This window comes from Mixophyes fleayi, chromosome 4 (assembly GCF_038048845.1).
Source record: "Mixophyes fleayi isolate aMixFle1 chromosome 4, aMixFle1.hap1, whole genome shotgun sequence".
Taxonomy (NCBI): domain Eukaryota; kingdom Metazoa; phylum Chordata; class Amphibia; order Anura; family Limnodynastidae; genus Mixophyes; species Mixophyes fleayi.
In genome coordinates, this window is record NC_134405.1 from 324,081,140 (window position 1) to 324,107,455 (window position 26,316).

At 40.9% G+C, this 26,316-nt stretch overlaps 1 protein-coding gene across 1 annotated transcript in view; it reads right to left on the reverse strand.

Moving 5' to 3' along the window:
- The window catches only part of VWF (von Willebrand factor), a 154,245-nt gene that overhangs the window by 103,130 nt on the left and 24,799 nt on the right, over nucleotides 1–26,316 (reverse strand). The window contains exons 10-17 of the mRNA XM_075210225.1: nucleotides 22,892–22,938; nucleotides 19,703–19,839; nucleotides 15,115–15,253; nucleotides 13,336–13,436; nucleotides 12,214–12,409; nucleotides 10,684–10,899; nucleotides 6,062–6,302; nucleotides 4,704–4,792 (exon numbers count right to left, since the gene is read on the reverse strand). Coding sequence (XP_075066326.1) covers nucleotides 4,704–4,792; nucleotides 6,062–6,302; nucleotides 10,684–10,899; nucleotides 12,214–12,409; nucleotides 13,336–13,436; nucleotides 15,115–15,253; nucleotides 19,703–19,839; nucleotides 22,892–22,938 — 1,166 coding nt within the window. The remainder of the gene's footprint in view (nucleotides 1–4,703; nucleotides 4,793–6,061; nucleotides 6,303–10,683; nucleotides 10,900–12,213; nucleotides 12,410–13,335; nucleotides 13,437–15,114; nucleotides 15,254–19,702; nucleotides 19,840–22,891; nucleotides 22,939–26,316) is intronic.

Consider the following 26,316-nt stretch of genomic DNA (forward strand, 5'->3'; position numbering starts at 1 on the left):
CGTTACCTAACTTGTCCTTGGCATTTAAAAGGTTAAAGGAGAAATATAATTTAAAAATCAGATTGTGTCAGGTAGACGTTTTTGGTGCAGAGTCCAAGGGGTAAATGTAACAAGCTGAGAGTTTTCCGGCGGGTTTGAAAAATCAGATTCTAGCTGTCATTTATTTAGTACATTCTACAAAATGACAGCTAGAATCTGATTGGTTGCTATAGGCAACATCTCCACTTTTCAAACCCGTCTGAAAACTCTCAGCTTGATACATTTACCCCCAAGTGTCCCAGTGATATCACTGTTTTTTGATTGGGGGCCTGATTCATTAAGGGACGAAATGTCTATAAGTATTGCACTGATCATCGTCGAGCAAAAGGACCCTTACAACAGCCTATGATTTTAGGAGCGTAACAGGGAGGAGAATGGGCGTGGCCAGTGTACGGTAAGGAGGCGCCAAGATGGAGCGCACGCAGCAGCGTCCGATTCAAGCTTTGGGCATCTCAAAGGTACGTGATTTTCTGTCGTATCCCTTGCACCAGCTACAGGTCTGATGTAAGTCCTGAATGATCGTGATGATGGTCAAGAGCAACTCTAAAAATGCATTTTATGTACAGCAGATATTAATAACATGTATTTCATGTTGGGGGGAATATAAAAATATTTTTTTTTATTTAAAATGTGTTTTAATTAATGACTCTATTATTAACATGTGACTTTAATTGAATACTTTTTATTGCATTTATTTTTTCTGTGATTTCTGCTGGGACTATATATTCCATATATCTATTGTACTAGCTGGCCGGCCGGGCGGAAGGGGAAGTGATGCGTCTGGTTGCTAGGCAACCAGACGTTCTGTGTGGAGGGGCGGGCGGCCGCCGAGCGGCGCCTGACACTAGTCCTGCAGTGTCTCAATACGGTAAGCGCCGTATATGCAGAGTGTAACTAGACCCGTATTCAACAAGAGACGTTTGCTCAGATCCGCTTCTAGTTGAATACGGACGTGCGTATGACTGAATTACGGGCGTTTTTAATACACACACAATAGGTTTTGTTTTGAGATGCTTCATAATTCAGGCCCAGGATGTTAAATACTAGTTCCGCCCATAAATTGGTTGCAGCCATGAAGAAGTGCATGGGTGACATCACTGGTTTCTAGTGTATTGATAGGATGCAGTCTCATTGGTTAAGCTCACAAAATGGCTGCCTCTGCTTAGTAGTGACAGGTACATGATGAGGAAGCTGTAAATAAAGCTCCATCCAGAAGAAAATTAAAAGTTTTTTTTGTAGTAGTAGAGTATTTTATCGCTGGAATTATTGCTATTGCTTTGTACACAACAGTTTTGTCATATCTCCTGAGACATCACAAATCGTGACAGAAAAAGCCCCGCCCCCTGATTTGCCTATATCCCATTTGAACACCCACTTTTTGGTGAAAGTCCACCCATTTCGGGGGGGGGAATTCATTTGAGGTTCGCGATTTGGGTGCTGCTCCACCAAAATTGGGACAACTGGGAGGTTATGCTTATAAAATGCATTTCATATATAGTAAAGGACATGTCTAGAAAATGGCTACTGTTTATTACCCAGCAACGGACTAATGCTCGCTTTAATCAGTCGACAATTTATTATTATATAAAGACCTGGCATTTATCTTGTGCAAGAGAATCTGTCAACTACATATTGGCCTACGGTCCCTAATTTTTAGGGACAGTCCCAGGTTTTAAAGATTTGTCCCAACTGACTGGTTGCTACCGGCAACGACTTCACTTTTCCCGTTTAGAATGTTTGTAAAATCTACGCCCATAACTGAAAAGCAATAATCCTGCACTATCCTATACACCAGACACAGATTGTCCTTCAACGTAGTGTCAGTGATTTAATGCCAGGTCCTCTTTTTACGACACTGGATAAATGACATTAATTAAAAGTTACTTCCTGAGGGAAGTTGTGAGTCATATAGAGAAATGTAGTCGGCTAAATCACACAGTAATAAAAGATGAAGTCGTATAAAGCTGGAACATCTTGAACTGGTGCCGTCCGCCCTAAATGTTCTGCTCTTTCGCGCTGTACCATGAAGAGTGACAAACCAGTTCCTGGCGCTGTTCTAGGATGATACTTTCATTGCTGCTACATCCAGACACTGTGGGCCTGATTCATTAAGGAAAGTAAGGCAAAAAAAGGAGTAAATGTTCTCCAGGACAAACCATGTTACAATGCAAGGGGTGCAAATTAGTTTATTATTTTGCACAGAAGTTAAATACTGGCTGTTTTTTCATGTAGCACACAAATACTTGATAGCTTTATTTTTACACTGAAATTTAAAGTCGATCTATGACATTCCCTATCCCAGCTATAAATCTTCACATTTTAAATATACCTCCCCCCTCCAATGCAACATGGTTTTGCTAAGATGCAAAGTTACTCCTTTCCAATTGTCATATTTATCAATTTCATATCCATACCTCAAATATGCTGTAGGTATCGTTAAATGGACCCTTTACATAAATCATCTTTTTACAAAGGAAGTTTGAAGTATAACCTTTATTTCATATATAAACTGTATCTGAAATATTGTGCTGCAACTCTCAGCTACATTAATTTTCCCTGTTATCTTCCCTGTTGGAAATAGCAGCCTCTGTTGACCTCTATAGCTGTATAAGAGGACAGACTCTCTTTCTATAATACAGAATCGCAGCAGTTCTTGTATTTATGCAATTGGGGGAAGGGGAAACATGGGTGGTCCCTATTTGCTAAATAAAGGGGTGGGGGAACTCCACAAGTGGACGTCCCCTTCAGTTCTTGCATTCTAAACATCCTAACGATTTGATTGGATCCAGTATGACCTAGCGATAATCTTATAACTAATTTGATAGGCTGAATATTGTTTTAGCCCACACAATGATCCTCCTCTACTGTGCATAGCTGACGGGTATTTTTCAACGTAATGACTGGTGAAAAACGAATAACTTAAATCCTGGGCTTTTATAGGATGATAGATCTGTAGCATTAATAATTGTACAAATTGTTAAAATATGGTTCATCTGAAATCAGCCACTGCTACAACCTTGTAAGACAAGCATGGATCTCTGCTTGCTTTCAGGATTTTTAAAAAGCCATTTAGCAATGTTGATTTGTTTTGCTAAAAATAATTTCACTTGACCCTGTAAAGTTTGCTCGTTAATGTGGCGAATGAGCCACGGACACCGGCTTAGTATAAGCAATGTAAGTATACTAGGCCCTTCAGAAACAATAGAAGTGTTTACAAACAGTCCTGGAATGTTATCTTGTTGTTACTGGCCTAAGGTTTCCGCATTATAAAATGGGAAGTAATACTTGGCAGCGATAAGCAGGCAACAAACTCATGTCTGGCCAACAACCGACTCGCATGGCTACACAGCTGGCCCCTGGTTTATTTGCATGTTAGAACATTTATACAAGTGCCTGGAGCGCGACGCATTATAATGAGTAGAAAGTAGATACTATCTGCCTGATTTCCACAGTCACTTAGTAGATTTGAAGTCTTGTTTTTCTAAAAAGATTAAATTGTACCAAAATAATATGTAATATTGGATTGAAAAACAGATACAGGTTCTTGCAAATAACAGTTAACCATTGTTAACAAGGCAATAATATGGAAGGGGGAGGGAGGATAAAAGTAGAGATGCTCACTGACCCCCATGAACTGGTTCTGGTTCTGGTTTTGAATCTGGATTAGCTTTGTGTTTTGGTTTTTGTTTTAGCAAAACCACCCTTGTGTGTTTTGGTTTTGGTTTTGGAATTTTTAGACAAATTCCTAAAATATGCTTAAATATTTTTGCTCTTTTTTTGTTCCTCCATTATTATTATTAACCCCAATAACACTAATTTCAAGTTATTCACAGTCAATTTTGACCACCTCACAGGTCACAATATTATTTTCATACACTTTCAGACAACTGCAGCGACCTGGCTGGATGGTAAGCGCCAGAGCAATAACACAAACACGGCAGTTCCTAGCACATCTAGGGCACATTGGCACACAGCAGTGGCAGAAAAGATAAATGGGGGTCCACCATCCCTCCCACCCTCCGTGAAGTTGGATCTTTAAAAGGAATTCAAAACTCGCGAGACCTGACGACATCACAATGACATTTTGCCTCGTTTTCAATTTCGAGGGCGCGCGACAGTACCAACGGTACTCGGATCCCCTAAGTTCGGGTGTGTTCGGTTCTCGAGGAACCGAGCCTGAGCATCTTTAGATAAAAGGAAGAGGATGTGAAGGGAACAATAGTATTAAACACAGGTAGTAAGCAAAGGTCTTAAAAGTTAAAATGCGTCAGTCCCTCCACACAGTGGAAACAGCCATTGTGTTAGCTGAACCAATAAAAATGCTGGGAGCTAATACTGACTCAGTGATGTCACTGATTCCGAATAAACTGATAGGCTACACTGACATGAATATTAATTGAGCTAAGAAAATGTGCTACTTCCATTGTGTATAGGCAACATGGGAGCTTTAATGGATATTGTGACTTAATGGTACATAGTTGAAATGCAACGGGCCATTATCTGTGGGAGAAGAGATAGAAATATTTATATCAAAATATATATTAAATTAGAGGACATAGATTTGCAGCATAGTTTTGTTTGGTGAAGTTGGCCGTTATGTGACTTAAGATTCTTTACAGTTACAGTATTATAATAATTGTATTTTATTTTATACATTTACTCACCTCTTGAAGACTGACTGAAGAAAGAATCTGTGTAATCAGCACCTGGTACTTCGCTGGTCGTACAATGCATCAGTCCGTTGTCACAGTAACTGAAGTAGAGAACAAATTACACTTGTTACATTATATACGCCCAGTATTACTTACTGATGCCTTTTCTTTTATCTAGCAATTCTAGATTCTTTTAAGTAGCAAATCTAAACCGATAGTAAGATGATTTGAAAATTATTGTTAATACATTATCCTTTTCCTTCGAGTGAAAAATAAGAATACGTTAGAGCTGTTTCTAACCTATCTTCTTGTGAGCTGGCAATATAATGTCTTATATGAGTATAATAATAATAATAGGAGATAGCAGTCTGAGCAGTCATTTTCTCTAAAATAGAATGTGTATAGCCAAGACCACTGTCACACAGGCCAATGTTCCTTGGAAAATTGGGACAAATTAGCAATGTCCGTGATCAGCCTAGCTATGCCTATTAGCCGAACCACTTCCATGTTGGATAAGTATATGCATTTCTGGTGGCCCACGCCCCATCTGCACACTTGGCTTTTGAAACAATGCTGTCACACATTGTAATCAACTCTTAGGGCTAGATTTACTAAGCTGCGGGTTTGAAAAAGTGGGGATGTTGCCTATAGCAACCAATCAGATTCTAGCTTTCATTTATTTAGTACCTTCTACAAAATGACAGCTAGAATCTGATTGGTTGCTATAGGCAACATCCCAACTTTTTCAAACCCGCAGCTTAGTAAATCTAGCCCTTAGTGCTGCAGGAAAACTGTTACTTTAAATGATATTTTTCAACAAGAAGACGACAGAATAAAATGATCATTTAGGGCCTGATTCATTAAGGATCTTAACTTGAGAAACTTCTTATTTCAGTCTCCTGGACAAAACCATGTTACATGGCAAGGGGTGCAAATTAGTTTTCTGTTTTGCACATAAGTTAAATACTGACTGTTTTTTCATGTAACACACAAATACTTGAAAGCTTATTTGTACACTGAAATTTAAAGTTGATATTTGTGTGCTACATGAAAAAAAGAGTTAGTATTTAACTTATGTGCAAAACAGAATACTAATTTGCACCCCTTGCATTGTAACATGGTTTTGGCCAGGAGACTGAAATAAGAAGTTTCTCACGTTAAGATTCTTAATGAATCAGGCCCTTAGTGCCAATAAGAGAATGTCTCCTTTAACCTCACTAATGGTTAAACATGAATTTAGTTCTTATCCACAGAGATTAGCAGAGTTTGGAAATGATGACATGCAGAGTAGTTGCCAGCTCTGGGCACCAGGGGCATGAGAAAGTGCCTTGAGTCTAATTTCCCCCTTTGTTTTTCAAACATTAACGTACCACATGGAGAAGTGATTTGAAAACACATCATCAGGCTGGAAGAGCTCTCCGTCGTAGTAGCACGAACACTCTGATTTGGGCACACACTCTCCAAATTCATTGCTGTACAATCCGTGGGGGCAGTAACATCCCTCCATACAGAACTCCTTACAGTTGCTGTCAGGATGGGACAAGGAGCGGCAGGTCTGGTTGCAGGGGCTGCCGCACTGCTGGTAAATCTTACCCTCAGCACATCTGATTGCTGTGAAGAGATATAACATTGAAATTATATAGTTATAATACACACGTGAACTATCCCTCCTGTAAAATGTAACTTACACAGGTAAGAGATGCATTATCATAAGTTCTTGCCATTTTCCAGAATGTGGGGGGGGGGGGTCTTTAATTTGGAGCACTATGCCACAAAGCTGCAATTGTCGTCATCGTGTCACAAATTGCATCATTGAGGCCCCGCCCGCTTCACTAAAAAGTGGACAAGGTGCAGGGGGGTGGCCTGCACTTCTGAGAATTTGAGAGAACTACCCAAAGTTCAGTAGTCTCCTGGACATGCCACTGTAGATAAAGGTTTGCCCATAGCAACCAATCAGATTCTAGCTATCATTTATCTACTACACTTTAGAGCATGAGAGCTAGAATCTGATTGGTTGCTATGGGCAACACCTCCACTTTTCCTTTTTTTTTTTATCTACCCCTCAGTCTCTCTTAACAGAGACTTCAGCAGCCCCGGCTGTAATCAGAGATCACATGGGGCAGAGCCGGGTATAGCTTTTGTATTTAGGGAGGGATATGAGATCCAGTATCTATATTTGGAGAGTTGTGATGCCATTCCTTAAAATATAACTTAAATATATAACTTATATTTGGAACGTAGTGATGTCACTTGTGTCACATGACTGGTAATGAAAGTGATTCATAATGGATTAAATAACTCTCAGTGAAGTCAAAGCACATCTAGATATATCATCTCATACAAGCAGCTTGCTCTGTTACAAATGAAGCTTGTTGATCATTGGGAATAATCTACCCCCTACTGTAAAATGTAAAGGATTTTACAAGTCACCTTAGAGTTCTGAAAGCTGCAGCCTTGTGCTTTTATATGGTCATAGGGGGTTCCTTATTCCCATAATATTGCACTAAAGCAGGCCTGTCCAACCTGCGGCTCTCCAGGTGTTGTGAAACTACAAGCCCCAGCATGCTTTGCCAGTAGGCAACCTGTTAATAGCTGGAATGGCATGCTGGGACTTTTAGTTTCACAAACATCTGGAGGGCCGCAGGTTGGACAGGCCTGCACTAAAGCATAATGTATCTGGTATACCATGACAGCATCTCTGTCTTACCTGCCTGCACTTACTAAAGTGAAAAGATTGGATCACAGCACCAAGCAACAGTATTTACAGCCCCAATCAAAATTCCAGCTCACCCTATCGCTATCTCCTAATCTGTTTCACTTCCTCCTCCTTCTTGCAGTTCATTCAGATCTTATGTTTGTTTATTTTATTCCCAAATTCTAGAACTAATTGGTAAAAAAAACACAGCACTTCAGTAAAGCTGCAGTTTGGTAAAAATACAGCAGATGGCGATCAGGCTTCATTTTTCAAAAAACAAAAATAAAAAATTGACATATCTATTATGTGCGGTAAAGTTTACTAGATAAATAAAATATAAATTCTAAAAACATATTACTTACTTTGTCAATATTTTCTAAATATTATCCTATGACTCACTTAATCCAGAACTGCATGTCCTGTGAATCAGTTACATGTTACATTGTTGTATTCTTCCCATTTGTCTAATGCAATTATTAAGAGATTAGTGTGTAATTACATATTTCTTGTACGACTCTAACAGCTTTTACAAAAACGTGAATAACTCTAGGAAAGCTTAAAACTTACAAGTAGAGTGCCATTGTTTTTGTATCTATCAGATAATGCCCAAATGTCTTCTGTCCATATCACTGATGTGTTATCAATCATCTCCCTAGGTAACAGCGTGGGGGTGGGGTTTAGTCGAAGAAGTTGTTCTGATATCATTGTGAGCATTTCATGGTGGGTGTGGCCACATCTAAGGCCTATAAATACATATCTCCCAAATGTCATGAGAGGCGGACCTTGAAATAGGCGGAGCTTACATGGACATGGGCTGAGCTACAGAAAAAGAAGTTTGAACCAATCAGTTGCCGGATTTGGGGGGATCGGGGCGGGCTTATTTTGCCTTGATTCTGCATTCAGAAATGTTGATAGGTATGCAAATACAAAAAGACAGTAGAAAAGAGTAGGCAGTCATAAATCCTAACGTTTTCCTAGTCACAATCAAGCAAATACACTAATGGTAGATACAGTTCTTTTATTTCATCTGCCTGTAGTTATCCACTGCCTGGAGCAAGGGACTAGCATTGTATCTGCAATTATCAACTGCCTGCAACCAGGAACTAGCGATCTACCTGTAAATATCAACTGAATTAAGCAAGGACCTGGCACAGTGTCTGTAATTACCAGCTGCCCAGAGCCAGGAACTAGTACTGTATCTGTAATTACCAACTGCCTTATGCAAGGAGCTAGCACAGTGCCTGTAATAACCAGCTGCCCAGAGCCAGGAACTAGTACTGTATCTGTAATTACCAACTGCCTTAAGTAAGGAGCTAGCACAGTGTCTGAAATAACCAGCTGCCCAGAGCCAGGAACTAGTACTGTATCTGTAATTACCAACTGCTTTAAGTAAGGAGCTAGCACAGTCCCTGTAATAACCAGCTGTCCAGAGCTAAGAACTAGCACTGTACCTGTAATTACCAACTGTCTTATGCAAGGAAATAGCACAGTGTCTGTAATTACCAGCTGCCCAGAGCCAGGAATTAGTATGTACCTGTAATTACCAACTGCCTTATACAAGGAAATAGTACAGTCCCTGTAATAACCAGCTGCCCAGAGCCAGGAACTAGTATGTACCTGTAATTACCAACTACCTTATGCAAGGACCTAGTAGTGACTGTTATAACCAGCTTCCCAGAGCCAGGAACTAGTACTATACCTGTAATTACTAACTGCCATATTTAAGGTCCTAGCAGTGCCTGTTATAACCAGCTTCCCAGAGCCAGGAACAAGTACTGTACCTGTAATTACCAACTGCCTTATGCAAGGTCCTAGCAGTGCCTGTTATAACCAGCTGCCCAGAGCCAGGAACTAGTACTGTACCTGTAATTACCAACTGCCTTATGCAAGGAAATAGTACAGTCCCTGTAATAACCAGCTGCCCAGAGCCAGGAACTAGTATGTACCTGTAATTACCAACTGCCTTATGCAAGGACCTAGTAGTGACTGTTATAACCAGCTTCCCAGAGCCAGGAACTAGTACTGTACCTGTAATTACCAACTGCCTTATGCAAGGTCCTAGCAGTGCCTGTTATAACCAGCTTCCCAGAGCCAGGAACTAGTACTGTACCTGTAATTACCAACTGCCTTATGCAAGGTCCTAGCAGTGCCTGTTATAACCAGCTTTCCAGAGCCAGGAACTAGTACTGTACCTGTAATTACCAACTGCCTTATGCAAGGAAATAGTACAGTCCCTGTAATAACCAGCTGCCCAGAGCCAGGAACTAGTATGTACCTGTAATTACCAACTGCCTTATTTAAGGCCCTAGCAGTGCCTGTTATAACCAGCTTCCCAGAGCCAGGAACTACTACTGTACCTGTAATTACCAACTGCCTTATTCAAGGCCCTAGCAGTGACTGTTATAACCAGCTTCCCAGAGCCAGGAATTAGTACTGTACCTGTAATTACCAACTGCCTTATGCAAGGCCCTAGCAGTGCCTGTTATAACCAGCTTCCCAGAGCCAGGAACTAGTACTGTACCTGTAATTACCAACTGCCTTATGCAAGGAAATAGTACAGTCCCTGTAATAACCAGCTGCCCAGAGCCAGGAACTAGTATGTACCTGTAATTACCAACTGCCTTATTTAAGGCCCTAGCAGTGCCTGTTATAACCAGCTTCCCAGAGCCAGGAACTACTACTGTACCTGTAATTACCAACTGCCTTATTCAAGGCCCTAGCAGTGACTGTTATAACCAGCTTCCCAGAGCCAGGAACTAGTACTGTACCTGTAATTACCAACTGCCTTATGCAAGGCCCTAGCAGTGCCTGTTATAACCAGCTTCCCAGAGCCAGGAACTACTACTATACCTGTAATTACCAACTGCCTTATGCAAGGACCTAGCAGTGCCTGTTATAACCAGCTTCCCAGAGCCAGGAACTAGTACTGTACCTGTAATTACCAACTGCCTTGAGTCAGGAACTAGCACAGTGCCTATGTCCATCAACTTCCCAGACCTGGGAACTAGAGCTGTACCTGTGATCATCAACTGCACAGAGCCAGGAACATGGATAGTGCTTGAAATCACCAACAGCACAGGAATTAGCACAGTGCCTTTGTCTATGAACATGTATGCCTACCAACAGCTATAATTGTTATTCCTTTACTGGTACAGTGCTGTGTAATATGATGGTGCCTTATAAATAGAGAAGAATAAAAAAAACCTATAGCATTAAGGTTTTGGATTTTGCTGGGCTTGGTTGTATGATAACATATTAGATATACTGTAGAATCACAATCATCTGAAAGATACCTACAGCAAAATTCAGGGGTCCGCCACTCAATGAGAACGCCTTTCCTGGAGCAGGCGGCAGCGTAGGTTGAAAAAGCTGAACACATACATTCCTTCCCGTTGGAGCAGGAGCAGACATCGTAGCGGCAATTCTTCATATATGGCAGGGGGTTGACTTCATTGTGACATGGCTGGAATATATTGTCCATGAAGGCTGAGCAGACGTCTTCTGCATATCTGGCTGCGGAGGGAATGGTACATAAAGTATAATTTCATTTATTTTTATCATATAAACAGTATATGTGTATAACAAGAACCATGCCCACAGCATGCCCACAGTATGCCCACAGTCCACTTTTTGGAACTGCTCCCCTTAAATATGCTGCAATTACCTTTTTGCATGTCCATTTGGACACCCCTTCCATAAATCTAAATGCTCCTATTTTTCTCCTATAATACTGATCAGTGTAGCCTAATTAATGTCTTAAATTAATGATGAGAATGTAGGGCCTGATTCATTAGGATCTTATCTGCCATTTTTTGCTTATCTTAAGCAAATCCACTCTGTGCATGCTCAGAAAAGGGAGATAAGAAGCTAAATCCACTGAGTAAGTAAAGAATTTTCTTAAGTTAAGATGAAAATCCATCTTAACTTCCCTCTTATCTCCCCGTTTCTTCTTAAAAATAAGCATCTTAATTTTTGCACAAGATAAGATCACTAATGAATCAGGCCCGTAGTTACATTGGGACTGTCTTTATATATGTTGCACTTTGAATGTTTTAGGGCAGCACGGTGGCTCAGTGGTTAGCACTTCTGTCTCACAGCACTGGGGTCATGAATTCAATTCCCAACCATGGTCTTATCTGTGTAGAGTTTGTATGTGCTCCGGTTTCCTCCCACACTCTAAAAACATACTAGTAGGTTAATTGGCTGCAAACATAATAGACCCTAGTCTGTGTATCTGTCTGTGTGTGTATGTTAGGGACTTTAGACTGTAAGCCCCAATGGGGCAGGGACTGAAGTGAATGAGGTCTCTGTACAGCGCTGCGGAATTAGTGGCGCTATGTAAATAAATGATGATGATGATGTTTTATGTTACATTACTCACATTGCACCAGGGAGTGTGCTTACTCATATTAAGGATGCCTAGAACATGGGAAAGGCATCCATGTAAACATTTAGTTCATGGCAACTATTTGGAGGAGACATTAAAAAGAAGTCATTTTGCTGGAAGCTCTATGGCACCCTGCTAAATATGGAACACAGTCGTCTAAATGTCTCATGTACAGCTTGGATATAAATAATCTTGTCCTGACAAACACAATCTCGTTCTTGCATAGTCTTCCCCTTATTGATTAAACATTGCTCTGATTTTACCAGGCCCTCCAATCAGAAGATGCTAAATTTTGCACCCTGCCGACAGCGCCATCTTGGCCTGCAAATACATGCTCTTCCCTCTAGAAAAAGGCACGCGAGTTCACAAACCGCAATTTTGCGCTGCCAGTCGGCAAGTCTACTCTTTCAGAAATGACTCTTAAGAATCCAACTCATTACCTCGTCTGGGGTTCAAGCTACATGGATCAGTGTCTTGTTTGACCAAATCTACACAATCTCCGCTAAGTTTCCAAGAATTCCCAAAGTCTTCCACGCTGGCTTCAACAAGTCCAGAAACGGAGAGGAAGTCATCGCCTTGGTTTCCGTTGTAGTTCCCACAAAGGCCACTAGTGGAGTCTGAGTATATTGGTGACAACTGGAGAAATTGATGAAAGTGGTAGGTTATGGCCCCAAAAAATTAACACTTTTTCTACTGAATTCACACTGATGCATGAACGATCCACCATGGGCTATAGCTCGCATGGAACAGACATTTTACACAGTAAATATCTAATTATATGCACAGATTGTTTGGTGACTGATTTGAGATGAGTAAATCCTCTATGATTTGGTCCATGGATTGTTTCGGTAGTATCCCCCCATCGTTACATTTTCAGCAGAGAAGCTAAATCACAAATTGTTCCATTTCAGGGGTTATATCCAAAACGACTGCTGTCAATTTATTTTCTAACCCATAATTTTTTGTTCCCCAGTTTAAGAAAGCATCTGTTTAATATCACAACATCCTAAAGGCTCCAACTCAATGTGTCTGCAATTACGTAAGAAATCCAAGCTATTGTCAGCAGCCTGCAGACCATTACACACAAACAGACCACACATAGACAAAAGCAGAACATTGTGGACGTTATGTTCTACATAAAATGTCACCGTTAGGTCTCTTGCTTTAATGCTTTATGAAAAACCCAAACAACGGAGGTTAAACAATGAAACCATCTATGTTGACTTTACGATTGGATGGAAGTTTCTCATCTCTCAGGTTTCCAAAGTTCCAACCGGTATCAGGAACAGCTTCTCCCACCCGATTATCCACAGTTAGTAGAGCCCTTTCTTTAACAAGTCACCTCCTGACTGAGTTACACACACTGTGCACCTTTTATAATAATGTAGATTTATTGTCCCAGACATTCCTTCACTAAACGTACTAGTGACAGAAATAGATCCACCTCTACAAATGCATTATTTTCAACCCACAAAACAGTACATGGACCAAGGTCTACAAGGAGGAGTCTCCTGGGATTAGTGCTATACGTTCAAGTAGTGCTGTAATAAGTATTTATTCACCTTAATCATGATTTTTCCATGACCATCCCAATCAATCTGCAGATCCTCCCGGTAGGAGAGACGTACGGCTGACAATGTTGTTGTCTGGATGCGAAGGGAACCTGTTGAAAGTGCGATTAGAATGATTTTTGCTCCACTCTCAAGTTTCCCATATCACATCCAGCTATCACTTACGTATGTCTGACACAAGACAGCAGATCTTATTTACTTATTAATACATTTATATACAGGTAGCTCTTGCACCAAAATGTTCTATGTCAGAGACACGATTTTATAGTTGAGATCTAACTAATGGCAGGCGAAATGCGGTAATAAAGACTCCGTGGTCATCCTTCAGTCATTTTAAGGAACCGCTGAATATGCATCCCCAAATTATTAGTAAACACTGCCAAGGCCTTTGAAGCACAAAATGCAATTAGTCCAACAATCATAGGGGTCAGGTGCCCTTGCGGGGATTTCATACAGAATTGGGATTTAAATTAGTCACGTATTTTCAGCTCTGGCCACGTGGCCCTTATCACTGAACTCCCAGGTGCTTTCCAAATTAGCCATGGTGATCAGGTTGAATGGCGGGATTCCATGTGCTCCCATTGGTGCAGTTATTTATGACCTCATATACATAGTGATAAGTTAACGGCCTGTGGATTTCAGCTCTAAGCAAAGATCAGCTTGGAGCAATTTGGACACAATTTGGTGATAAACTTTCTCACAAATTACCCATGTGTGATTCTCTATTCAATAATGTAATCACAATAAGCTGTCACAGGTACCTTTCCCAAACTCTCTAAATCGCTGCCCAAAATCCAAGTTAATTATGTCATAATAGAAGTCCTGTATGGGTATAACAGCTCTTCTCACTTCCATAATATTATAGTGACAAGACAACATGCACCAGCCTTATTTCATGCTAAAATTACCCCCTCTCACCTAGGATGCAGCACAGTATATTATTAATGACATGATAAAGTGTTAGAATGTAGCACTAATGTAAATCAGGATATTAAAGAGCTAAGTAATCATGTACAAACATGAGGACCCATAATGGTTGAATTGTAGTTTTCTTATTATTTACAGTAAGAAATATGTACACCTAATGAATGCTACATAAATCACATTATTAACAGTTCAATTTATGTACATTTGATATGTAAAAATGTTAAGAAACTTCTAATTTATAATATTAGAGAATATGTTATCTATAAAATGTAAGAATTTGTGTCACGGTTAAATACAGGAATACAGCTAGGAGCCACGAATAAGGTGAAAAACACTCTATGTTTATTTGCAGAAGTGTACAAATAGCAGGTAATCATGAGTTTGTAGCAAACACCATGTGCAGAGCTGATGCAGGCAGCAGGAGGTAATATGAACTTGCAGAAAACACAAGGCACACAGCTGATGTAGGGAAGTAGAAGGTATGGTGAGATCCCAAGCAGCAAGTAACCAGAAGCATATCAGAAGGCAGGAACAACAAGTAACAACAGGATGTGACAACAATAACCAGCAATGTATGCTGGGAGTGATAGGTTTAAGAAGGGACACACCCAGGTGCAAGGAAAATTACAGGACAGGTTAACCCCTGATACAAACAAGTAAGGCACAATAGCAGCACCTCTGGTAAATAGAGGTACTGCTGCAACACATAAAAAGAAACACAAATAATAAAGTCCAAAAATCCAGGAGGCAAGTCGTTACAATTTGCAACTATTTTTTAGGATACATTTTATTTTTAAATGCAAGAACAGTAAACACATGAGACATAGTCTGAAACGTAATTACCTTGCAGCAAAGGAAGCATAATGTCTTGTCCATCTACGGAAACACCGCCACCGTGCTTCAGTTTAATGGTTATATTGTGCATGTCCAGAAGACGGACAGAAGCTGATCTGGTGCATACGGCATCTGGGTCATCTGCACACTAGAAACACACAGAACCGTTATCCTGTATATGTGGTATATATATGATGCAGATCGCCCAGCATTAGGAGTTCACTATATTAATTTAACCCTAAGGTGGAGATTCCGCAACGTGTGCGAGATTTGACAGAGATCTTTGCTCGTTAGAGGTGCAAGGGAAAATGAGCATTTGAATCTCAAGTGTCATAGCAAGTTCCGAAGGCAATAATTAATGCCAAATGCCGGAGTCAACCAATTGTGTAACTTCAGGTGTGTGTTATGACTGTCTATGTTTTGTATCTGGCAGCAGTACCTATCATCCACCAGAGGGGCTGCTGTTCTGCTCCTGAACTCTGCAACATGCTTGAAGGAGTTAATCTGCTTGTCTGATGTCTAATTAGAACTGCACCTGTCGCACTGTTTCAAATACCTGCCTCAAGCTGTGCTCTCTGCAGTTCATCCGTGTGTTGCTGGCTGCTGCTGCCCTGTTCCTGTGTTTGCGCCATTGCTTGATCTTCTGTTGTGACCCTCGGTTTGATTCCTGGACCCTGCTCGTTTGCCTGTTGCCCTGACCTTTGGCTCTACTTCTGGACCTCGCTTGTTCGCTTGTGACCTTGATCTCTGCCTGGCTATTTGGATTGTGTTTGTCTGATCTCTGCTTGACTCCTGGACTCTGTCTGCTTCCCTGGACAGCCTTGTGCCTTCTGGACTGGGGTAAACTTATAATACCTGTTCCTGCCATTTTACTATAGTCTCTTTTGGAACCTGTTCTTATCCGTGGATTTGAGTTATCTTTGCTTATATATTTCCTGAATAAAGACACTTTGCTTAATACTTCCGTTGCTCTTCGTGAATACACTAGGAATCATAACAGTGTGGATGAGTTTCCAACCAAAAAGCCATACCTAAAGGAGGATAGACTAATGCAAATAACATCCCTTTTAAGTCAATGGCCCACCCACTACCTGGTCTTATGGTAACATGCAACCAGCCTGCCTCAGCCTTGTCTGGTCTCTTCAGTGCAGGGTAACTTGTTCTGGTCAGCATGTAAATTGTTATGGGGGCAGCCTCACAACACATCGAGAGGAGATATTTCCTAGCACACTTGGGACAATATACATATAAGCTACTCCAAAACAAGATCAGACTCGGCCCTGTCCCTGAAGATCTAGGCTGAATGCTTTGGTTCCCACTTGCCACCATTCCGCAGTTCAGGGAGAACCAAAGGTTTTGGGCTCAGAGAATTTGGAACTCCCCATAGTCTTGTGGTGAAAGGGGAGACTTGTCCCCATAAAAGACTTTTACCCTAGGTGATCGGGGTTGGTGGAGCCTTTTCCGCTTTTAGAAAAGACCTGAATGACTGTATCTTAGGCACTATTTGTGTGTAATATCCTTTTTTTTTACTCTGGGTGACTGAAAACATGCACCTCAGACTTTTAAAGAAAAAAAAACTAAATTCACAATGGTATTTCATTAATATAGTAATTTTGTAATACTGCTGAAGGACACAAGAGGGAGCTGTGCATACAGCATTCAGATACCTATCAGATGGAATGTTAGCACATAGCAGCTGGTTGTTGTTTTTGTCACCCTCCCTCTCTCTCTCTTTCCTTCCTTCCCTTGTAGCTCTTTAGAGTCTGCTGTCATGGGTAGCTGTGAACCTGTTTGCGGTACATTGACCTGCACTGTGCTCATCAGAAGGTGAAGGCAGCTAAGGTGGTCTTTTAAAAAATCTATGTATTACTATGAGTACTGTATAATCACTGGATTGACTGTAAAAGCCAGATGGACCAGGAATGATCAGAATCAAGTGACTTCTAGGGTCTCTCCATCAAAGCCCCTGAGTACTGACACTGTGATCCTCAATGTTATATAATGATCACTATTTTCAGGCCTGACATTGCTAAGTTAAGGAACTATCAGTAAACATCACATAAAGGCATAACCTGAATTACCCTTACTGCATGATTTTCTGGGTCACACTTTAGTCATACTTGCCAACTCTCCCTGAATGTCAGGGAGACTCCCTGAAATAGGGGTGATCTCCCTCACTCCCTGAAGAGTCTGGCATTCTCCCTGATGCTGAGCCAGTACAAGACGTGGTTGGCTTCACCATCTGTGGCATGATGACACAGTTCAGAAATTGTGTTCTATGTCCATGTATTGATGCCTATGGAGGTGGCCATTTTCATGGAGACCAAGATTTAATCAAACACTGACAGGTAAGACAACATGACTTCAGTAATGGAGACAGAAATGTAAAAGTACTTCAGATTCTAGGATTCATTAGCTGCTTTTCTTTAACGCATAGTTGCCTACTCTACGGGAGACTACCGCATTTCTGGGAGACCTCCCGGACTCCCGGGAGAACAGGGCAACCTCCCGGTTCTCGCCCCAGCAATAGATAAGTGGCGGGGGGAGGCTTATTGATGCAAATATGGCATCATCTTAGCCCCACCCCCTGCTGTAATTGGGCAAAATTGTGACAATCATTTACGGGGCAGATGCAAAAATGATGCGATTCATCAAGTTCCGCCCCCGCACGCCCACCTCTCCCGGGATCTCCCTGAAGCCAATGAGGGAAAGTTGGCAAATATGAATAAAAGCCCGTCAGACCTTCCTACAACTATTGTAGAACATACAAGCCAACTTTCAAAACTCAGAAGTCATGTGACAGGGGGGTAGGAGGGGGCGTGGTGATGTTGTTGCGTCCCGGGAATTTCGGGAGAGTAGGCAAGTATGTTGTAGAACCGCTCTCTCCATTAGTTTCAACTATTTTATTTTTCTCCTAAAACACGGCCTGACTCATCCCCTGTCTTTAATTAATCTTAAGAGTGAGGGGACATTGGGGTGTCCTATCATAGGGTGAAAATGTTCCTCCACCCCCGGGCTAATCAAATAACACCCCCTAAATGCACCTACTGTCCCTTGAATCTAATTTATATACTCTCATTGACGCAAAATAAAATAGAGGATAGAGAGGCTTACACCCCTCTGAGCTCTCACTGCATTGTGACATCCACCTCTTCCCCCCCTGTACATCACCATGACATGCTGAGAGCTGTGAGCCTGTGTCTGTGTAGCAGGCTGACTGTGTCTGTGTCTGGCAGCCATGTTTATTTGTCAAACAGAGAGCTTTTGAAAAGGAGATAATAATTAGTAGGATGATAGCTAAGAAATCAGATGTATGCTTAAAAGGTATTTAAGTTGCTATTAAAAGAAAAGAAACGTCTATGTGGGATTGCTACTTTAACATTCTACATCAGTGATATAGACTTTGGACAGCTTCTATAACTGTGACATTCCTGACGTAAAACATGTATCACTTTGATCTGGCATCCGACTGTGATATGTAAACAGTTACATCACTGAGCTATGGCAGAGAATACAATAACAGTGCGTTCTGCCACCTTGGCGCTATATTCACTAGAATCTCCAATAATCTGTAATGTTTAGTTATATACACTACGCCTACAGATTAATCCCAGACTACACAGCTACATATATCAAATGTCTTATAAATAGCTTTGTGTATTCTAGTTCAATCTCTGGTGCAGTGTCAACAATTACTGTCAACTGCAATGAATTATATCAAACACTATTACAAAGGAAGTACATCTTTGCTCCTCGATACTAGTTCCATTGTTCAATGAACGGTATTGGAATAAAATTAATTATTTAAATGACAAACGGTAACCTTAGAGTATAATTATTGTGTCATGGTTTTCCAAGAAGGGTCCATGTGTTATAAAAAGATCGAAATCCCCTACCCGCCCGCACCCCTACAGGGGCAGAATAAGGACTTATTGGGTGCCATAGCAAAGTTTGGGTAAGTGTACAGCGATGTCATTCTCGCTCTCAGTTGAGGAGTGCCGCAGACCTCTTCTGAGCATCCAGACTTCTGAAGAGGTCTCCGTTCCGCTCTTCTAAGAGCAAGGAAGGGGCATCAAGGGCAAGTGAGGTGTTGGAGGGAGGAGCAGGACCCGGTATTGCTCAGTAGCCAGCCAGACTGCTCCTTATCTGCTATTTTCAGATATTTTGTTCAAATAACGTCAATATTAGGTGGCTTAGTGGTTAGCACTTCTGCCTCACAGCACTGGGGTCATGAGTTCGATTCCCGACCATGGTCTTATCTGTCTGGAGTTTGTATGTTCTCCCCGTGTTTGCGTGGGTTTCCTCCGGGTGCTCCGGTTTCCTCCCACTTTCCAAAAAAACAAACTGGTAGGTTAATTGGCTGCTATTAAATTGACCCGTGTGTGTGTTAGGGAATTTATATTGTAAGCTCCTAAGGAGCAGGGACTGATGTAAGTGAGTTCTCTGTACAGCGCTGCGGAATTTGTAGCGCTATATAAATAGCTGATGATGATGAATATTAGCAAGGCTGAAAAAAGTCAAAGGTCCCCCAAGTTCAATTTATTGAAAAATAACTTATTCTTTTCTTCTAGAACAAAAAACACAGGAGATGTGTTACCTGTACGGTCTCTATAGCCACGGAAAACACATTGTCCGTCATGTCTTTCGCAAGCAAGTAATGACAGATCCCGCTGAAGGTGAAATGCTTGTTGTCAAAACTTTTGAAGTGGGCCTGTCCGGTGACGAAACATTCCCCTAAACAAGAAGGATTGAGAACATAAAAATGAATTAAAAAAACCTATTATCCCTTAAGTTCTAAAAATCAAAAAGGTACAAATAATCGCTGCCATTTGGACTTAAGTTCCATAAAAATAAAAATGCGTGCCAACAGCGTGGAGTTTGTATGTTCTTCCCGTGCCGGATGTGGGTCGTCTGCTGGTGCCCCCATTTCTTTCCACGGTTTAGGATACATTCCACCGGGACAGGGATCAAAATCTTAAAATGTGTTTTATTATTCTATCGGTGGGTTGGCGTATCTTTATGTCTTTGTAATGTATGAACAATAAATTGCATTAAAAAAAAAAGTTAATTTAAGGTGTGTCATTCTTAACAATGCATCAAAGCTAAAAACACCCTCAGGGGATTTGGCATTTTACGTGGAAACATTCGCTGTGAAATAGTGGAAAATTTAATACACACACACGTTTATCATTACAAACGTGCGTCTTACATTACACTGAAACTACTTTATAACTCAAACAGAAAATTAAATGGAAACTCGTCTTGCTCTCGTTTGTTTCATTATTGTTAGAGTAAGATAAGCATCACTAGGTCAGGTGAGGTAAATGTTGCTGCCCTTACATGAGACACTAATCCAGTGGATTTAACAGAAATAAAAATTATCCAGAGCAGGGAAGGTTCAGGCCTAGCAAAACTGACTCAGACCTTTATTTGAATACTACATATTTTGCACATATTGTAGATCATAAGTTATTTTTTAAGGCAGCACAGTGGCTCAGTGATTAGCACTTCTGCCTTACAGTACTGGGGTCATGAGTTCAATTCCTGACCATGGCCTTGTCTGTGAGGAGTTTGTATGTTCTCCCCGTTTTTGCGTGGGTTTCCTCCCACACTCCAAAAAACATACTGGTAACAAATTGACCCTAGTCTGTGTGTCTGTTTTAGGGAATTTAGACTGTAAGCCCCAATGGGGCAGGGACTGATGTGAATGAGTTCTTTGTACAGCGCTGCGGAATTAGTGGAGCTATATAAATAGATAATGATGATGATTATTTATCTACCCTTACCAGTTTTACATATTTTTTTCTGTATTATGTTCTTCAATTGTCCTGTTTTTTAAGGGACAGTTCTGATTTCCCTGGTGGAAAGGAGTGAGAGGCAAATGATTTGTGGGGTCACCCAATCGGGTTGTGTCCTTGGTAGATCCAACTGGATAGAATGGGGTCATGAGTCATGACCTAAAGTTTTCTGATTTTTCAAATCCTAAAGTTGGGAGGTGCATTAGGAACTGAACTCCCTACAGTCTCACAAATAAACACATGGAAACATGAGCATTTAGCACAGCGACATTATCTGGTAATGTCTGTGGATGTCCGCTCTTATGTAGGCCTCTTTAGAATAGGGATGATGTAGGCGTCAAAGTAAATTATTCAGATGAACCAAAGATTGAGCTGAGCCCATTGCTGAGACTGGTGCCTAATTTAGGAATACTGATCCCTCTCAAGGGGTCACTAAATATGATGTTACTGTGTTCCCTTGATTTATTCAAACTAGTTAAACTATTATTTCACAGCGACTGTATCTTTTCTTTTAGCTCTCTTTCTCATAACAATCGAATCCGATCATCCGTTTGTTGCCCGTGCATTAATCTACAGGTGAGCTACGTGTGGGTCAGGACGTGGGGGTCCAGAACCTTCTTTTGAGGTCCCCTGATTGTCAGATAAGCAATACAGTCTATCGGTAGCCACCTATTTTACAGTCCCAACTGACACCCGGGATACAAAAATCATGGTACATTGACATTTGGGGCTATATTTACTAAACTGAGGGTTTGAAAAAGTGGAGATGTTGCCTATAACAACCAATCAGATTCTAGCTATCATTTTCTATAATGCACTAAATAAATGAAAGCTAGAATCCGATTGGTTGCTATAGGCAACATCTCCACTTTTTCAAAACTGCAGTTTAGTAAATATACCCCTGGGAGTCTAATCTTCAAAAAAAAGTAACACTGTACTAATCAACGTGGGCAATTAGATCTAAATGAACTTTACCTCTATAGGCCACAAACATTTCCCTTTGCACATCACACTTATTATAATTACTACTAGTATAAAGGTTACTAATAATAATGTTATTATTATTATTATTATAAATGAGGTAATATTAAAACAAGACATGATATATTCATCCCGTAATACAAAACCAATCATTTTTATGGGATAGAGAATTGAGATAGTGCTACAAAATTACTCTCTAAAAATTTAGAATCTTTTTTTAATTTGTAGTTGGTATTCACAATATTTAGCAATTCACTAGATGTCATGACCTCACGCTAATTAAGTCAATAGCTACTTATGCTGGATACATAGTTTAATGGCATCATTAGGAAAGTGTAGTAGAATTTTGTAAAATATTGTAACACAGTAGGTGACTTACATGAACATGGGTAGACTGTGTTGGGGGGGGGGTCATCCGCTCCCCATGCTGGTCTCATAGTGGGCTACCCTGGGCTGGGTCACTGGACCACCAGCATTTTTTTTCCTTTAAAATGTTCCTAATAGGCTGCTGAGTCGAGTCGTGCCCCTAAGGCTAAAATTTGCCAGTCCGGGGGCAAACACGGGATTTGTAGAAGGGGGTTTCCACACCACTCCACCAGTGGGTGTAACCAGCATGCATGGGGGTGTGGCTATAATTTTAAACAGTGCTTGGCTGCTCTCCATCCTATCCCTATAATTTACATGGGCAATGCTGCATGCACTACTGGTGCATGCAGCTCTCTCTTTTCGAGCAGAGCTGTGTGAAGCGGGGGCAGGGTCCAGCCAACTCAATTATACAGTGCCCCAGGCTTGGAGGGGGGTTTCCATGCACTAGGGGACCCCCCCTAGGTTTGCCTATGCATCCCACCCCTTCACATGGATGTCCATTAAAAGCAATCAGATGTTTGCTTTCGTTTTCTAAAACCACAAAAATTATATATACAGACATATATATGAATAAAATATGAATGCTTGCTGTGGGCAACACCATCGTTTTTTTTTTTGTTAATATCTGCGTATTTACTTACCGGGACAATCCTCACTGCTGCAATCCCAAAGCCCGTTTCTGCAGGAACTAAATAAACAAAAAAAAAGAGATTGTAAAGACTCATTGGTCTGAAACGTTGGTAATTCTAAAGATAACATGGGACACATTTATAAGAACACAGTACTAGGTAAGAATAGTACCGGCAACTTTCACCTCCCGAAATAAAATGTTCCACCACTTCTATAAATGTCATAAACAAGCTTTCACTACTCACCTGCATCAATATTAATACCTGGACCTACATACCATTATATATGGGCCTTTTAGGTACTTTAAAAATGTTAAATCTGCATATTTTATATATACTTTTTGCAAAAATGTTGCATAATTGTTATGCTTGATTGCTCTACTAAAGAAACATGTATAGGTTACAGGGGCAAACGCAGGATTTGTAGAGGGGGGTTTCCACACCATGTCGCCAGTGGGCGTGACCAACATGCATGGGGGCGTGGCTATAATTTTAAACAGCGCTTGGCTGCTCTCCAACTCTTCCTATCCCCATAATATACATGGGCAGTGCTGCATGCACTACTGTTAGGTGCATGCAGCTCTCCCTTTTCAAGCAGAGCAGTGTGAAGTGGGAGCAGGGTCCAGACACCTCAATTATACTGTGCCCCAGCCTTGGAGGGGGTTTCCAGGCATCGGGAAACCCCCCTCTGTTTGCCTATGGGTTATTATATTATTCCAAACACATATGTTCAGCTGTAAGCGTTGATCAGGCAGGTTAGATTAGATAGTATGACATGCATATTGCTTCAAATACATTGTTATTAAGACTGGAGAGATGTTTAGTTTACTTTAATCCATGTTCCCCTAAGGAATTTATTATACATGTAGAAAAAAACAAACATTTATTCCTATTTGCTTTTAAAATTTCTTTGTACACTCTAATTAGCTGGTGGTTTTCTCAATGGGATTTTCAAATACCTTCGGGGATAATTGTAATGTGAGAGAAATATGTTTGTTGTTGTTTCAGTGAGTCATTATGGAGGACTAGCTTATATGTCGTTTAGTCTGACTGTACCGACACGTGTATCATGTAACCATTGCCTTCTCTCAACAACTTTGTGGTCTGAACAAAATTTCATGAATGTGTGTCCTAGTTATTCAGTAGTGATGATGTTTCAGTGATTTCATTAGCTCCAAATGAATAAACAGGCTGGGTATTGGTTCGAACCACACAAAATGGCTGCCTCCACAATGTGTAGGTTACAGGAACATTTTAAATGACTGCCTATACATCCACAGAATGAGCGCTGCTACGCAATTGTTCAGCCTTTCAAACTTGTCAAGCCATCAGTCTAGGTGAGACTGGGGGACATTTTTAGAAGTGGGGTTTGGGAACTAGGTGGACATGTGCCACAGAAGGATGAAAGAGGGAAGGAATTGGACTGAGGGCATATAGTCGCCCAGGTAGGTGACCTAGTGGGAGGAGGAGTGGTTGTGTCCATAAAATGGGCATTTGTTGGAGAATGGTGGGCTTTCAAATAGCAAAATGTAATTGCAAACTTTTCCAATCATCATCATCATTTATTTATATAGCGCCAACATATTCCGTAGCGCTTTACAATTGGGGACAAACATAGTAAACTAATAAACAAACTGGGTAAAACAGACAAAGAGGTGAGAAGGACCTGCTGGCAAGCTTACAATCTATGGGACAATGGGAGTTAGACACATGAGGCTAAGGCTAAGTCTACATTTTGCATTTCGGCCCAGCCAGGCTGCAAAGGTAAAAGTGACTCATAAGCTAAATGATCCTGTCACACAACAATGTTGGTCAGGGGTAGTTGTCTTGTGTGAAATTGTGTAACGGGTGGTAATAGGGTAAGGTAGTGAGGTTAAGAGAGTGGTTGAGGAATATTATAAACTTGTCTGAAGAGGTAGGTTTTCAGAGAACGCTTGAAAGTTTGTAGACCAGAGGAGAGTCTTATTGTGCGAGGGAGATAATTCCATAGAGTGGGTGCAGCCCAAATAAAGTCCTGTAACTGGGAATGGGAGGATGTGATGAGAGTGGATGAGAGACGCAGATCTGGTGCAGAACGGAGTTGCCGAGTTGGGAGATATTTTGAGACAAGAGAGGGGATGTATGTTGGTGCAGCTTTGTTGATGGCCTTGTAGGTTAGTAAAAGTATTTTATATTGGATTCGGTAGAAAACAGGCAACCAGTGTAGAGACATACAGAGTGATTCAGCAGAGGACTAACTATTTGCAAGGAAAATCAATTTTGCCGCAGCGTGCAAAATATATTGTAGGGGGTTGAGTCTGTTTTGGGGAAGACCAGTAAGGAGGGAATTGCAATAGTCCAATGTGGAGTGACATTCATTCATGCCCTTCTACATAACACGTCATCCTCCATTATTGCTACTGGCAAATAGAGGTGGTCAATAAAGATCATGGGGCCTATTTATGAACCTCTGAAGAGACTTAAATCCTTAAATCCCCCAAAAACTGCCTTTTTTTTGGGGGGGGGGGGGGGTTAAAGCATTTTAAAGTAAGGAGGATGCCAGAGATCTTTGGATCCCCCCTCAGCAGTCATCGTGCTGATTGCTATAGATTATATCATCAGGATAGACTCCTATCTGGGCCGCTGTCCGGCTAACCAATTTCGAATTATCTCGTTAATTCATTTCTTACCATTGTGATAAGAACTGATAATTAACGTGAGCATGCAATGGGTCATAAATAGACTCCTATGTATAAAAGAAAATTAAAAAGAAAAAAGCTAAGTACAATAATATGAAATGGTGCAGGACTGCTGCAGGCAGGTGCTTATTTGGTTTGTATGGTAGATACCCAAAGGGGTCTATTTACTTAAAAGCGGTGATAGTGTTGGTTTCCTTATTGCTGTGATCGAAAACCTCCTATCGACAAATATCGCTGGAGTAGTGATAGTTGGCCGGTGATACTGGCTGACAGCGGTAACAGTAGTCTATGACAGCCAGTCTGGGTGTATCTGCATTTGGAATTCCAGTTACACTTGCAAAAAACAGTAATAATATATATATATATATATATATATATATATATATATATATTTTAAAAATATTTAAATAAATAATTATTTTGCAAGGATTCCGCTTTAAAAAAAAAATGCTTTATTTAAAAAATGCATTTTTTTTGTTCAATATCGTTTGCTATCGCCAAAGCGTAAGGAGGATTGCGGCAAAACATGAACTGCGTCAATCCTTGTTAAATAGGCTTCCCCGCTCGGAAGTAGACTACACTCTCCTATTTTCAGGGTAGAGAGGGCGCCTCGGGAAGACTTGCACCCTGCACAAGGTGGCAGAACTATTGTGTGCAGTGGGGGCCGTTGCAGGGCCCTGGGGGAAAATGGCGGCTGTGCCGGACCCTGTGACGGTCGAACACTCTGCACCCATGGTCATTTCTAAAGATGCTCACTGA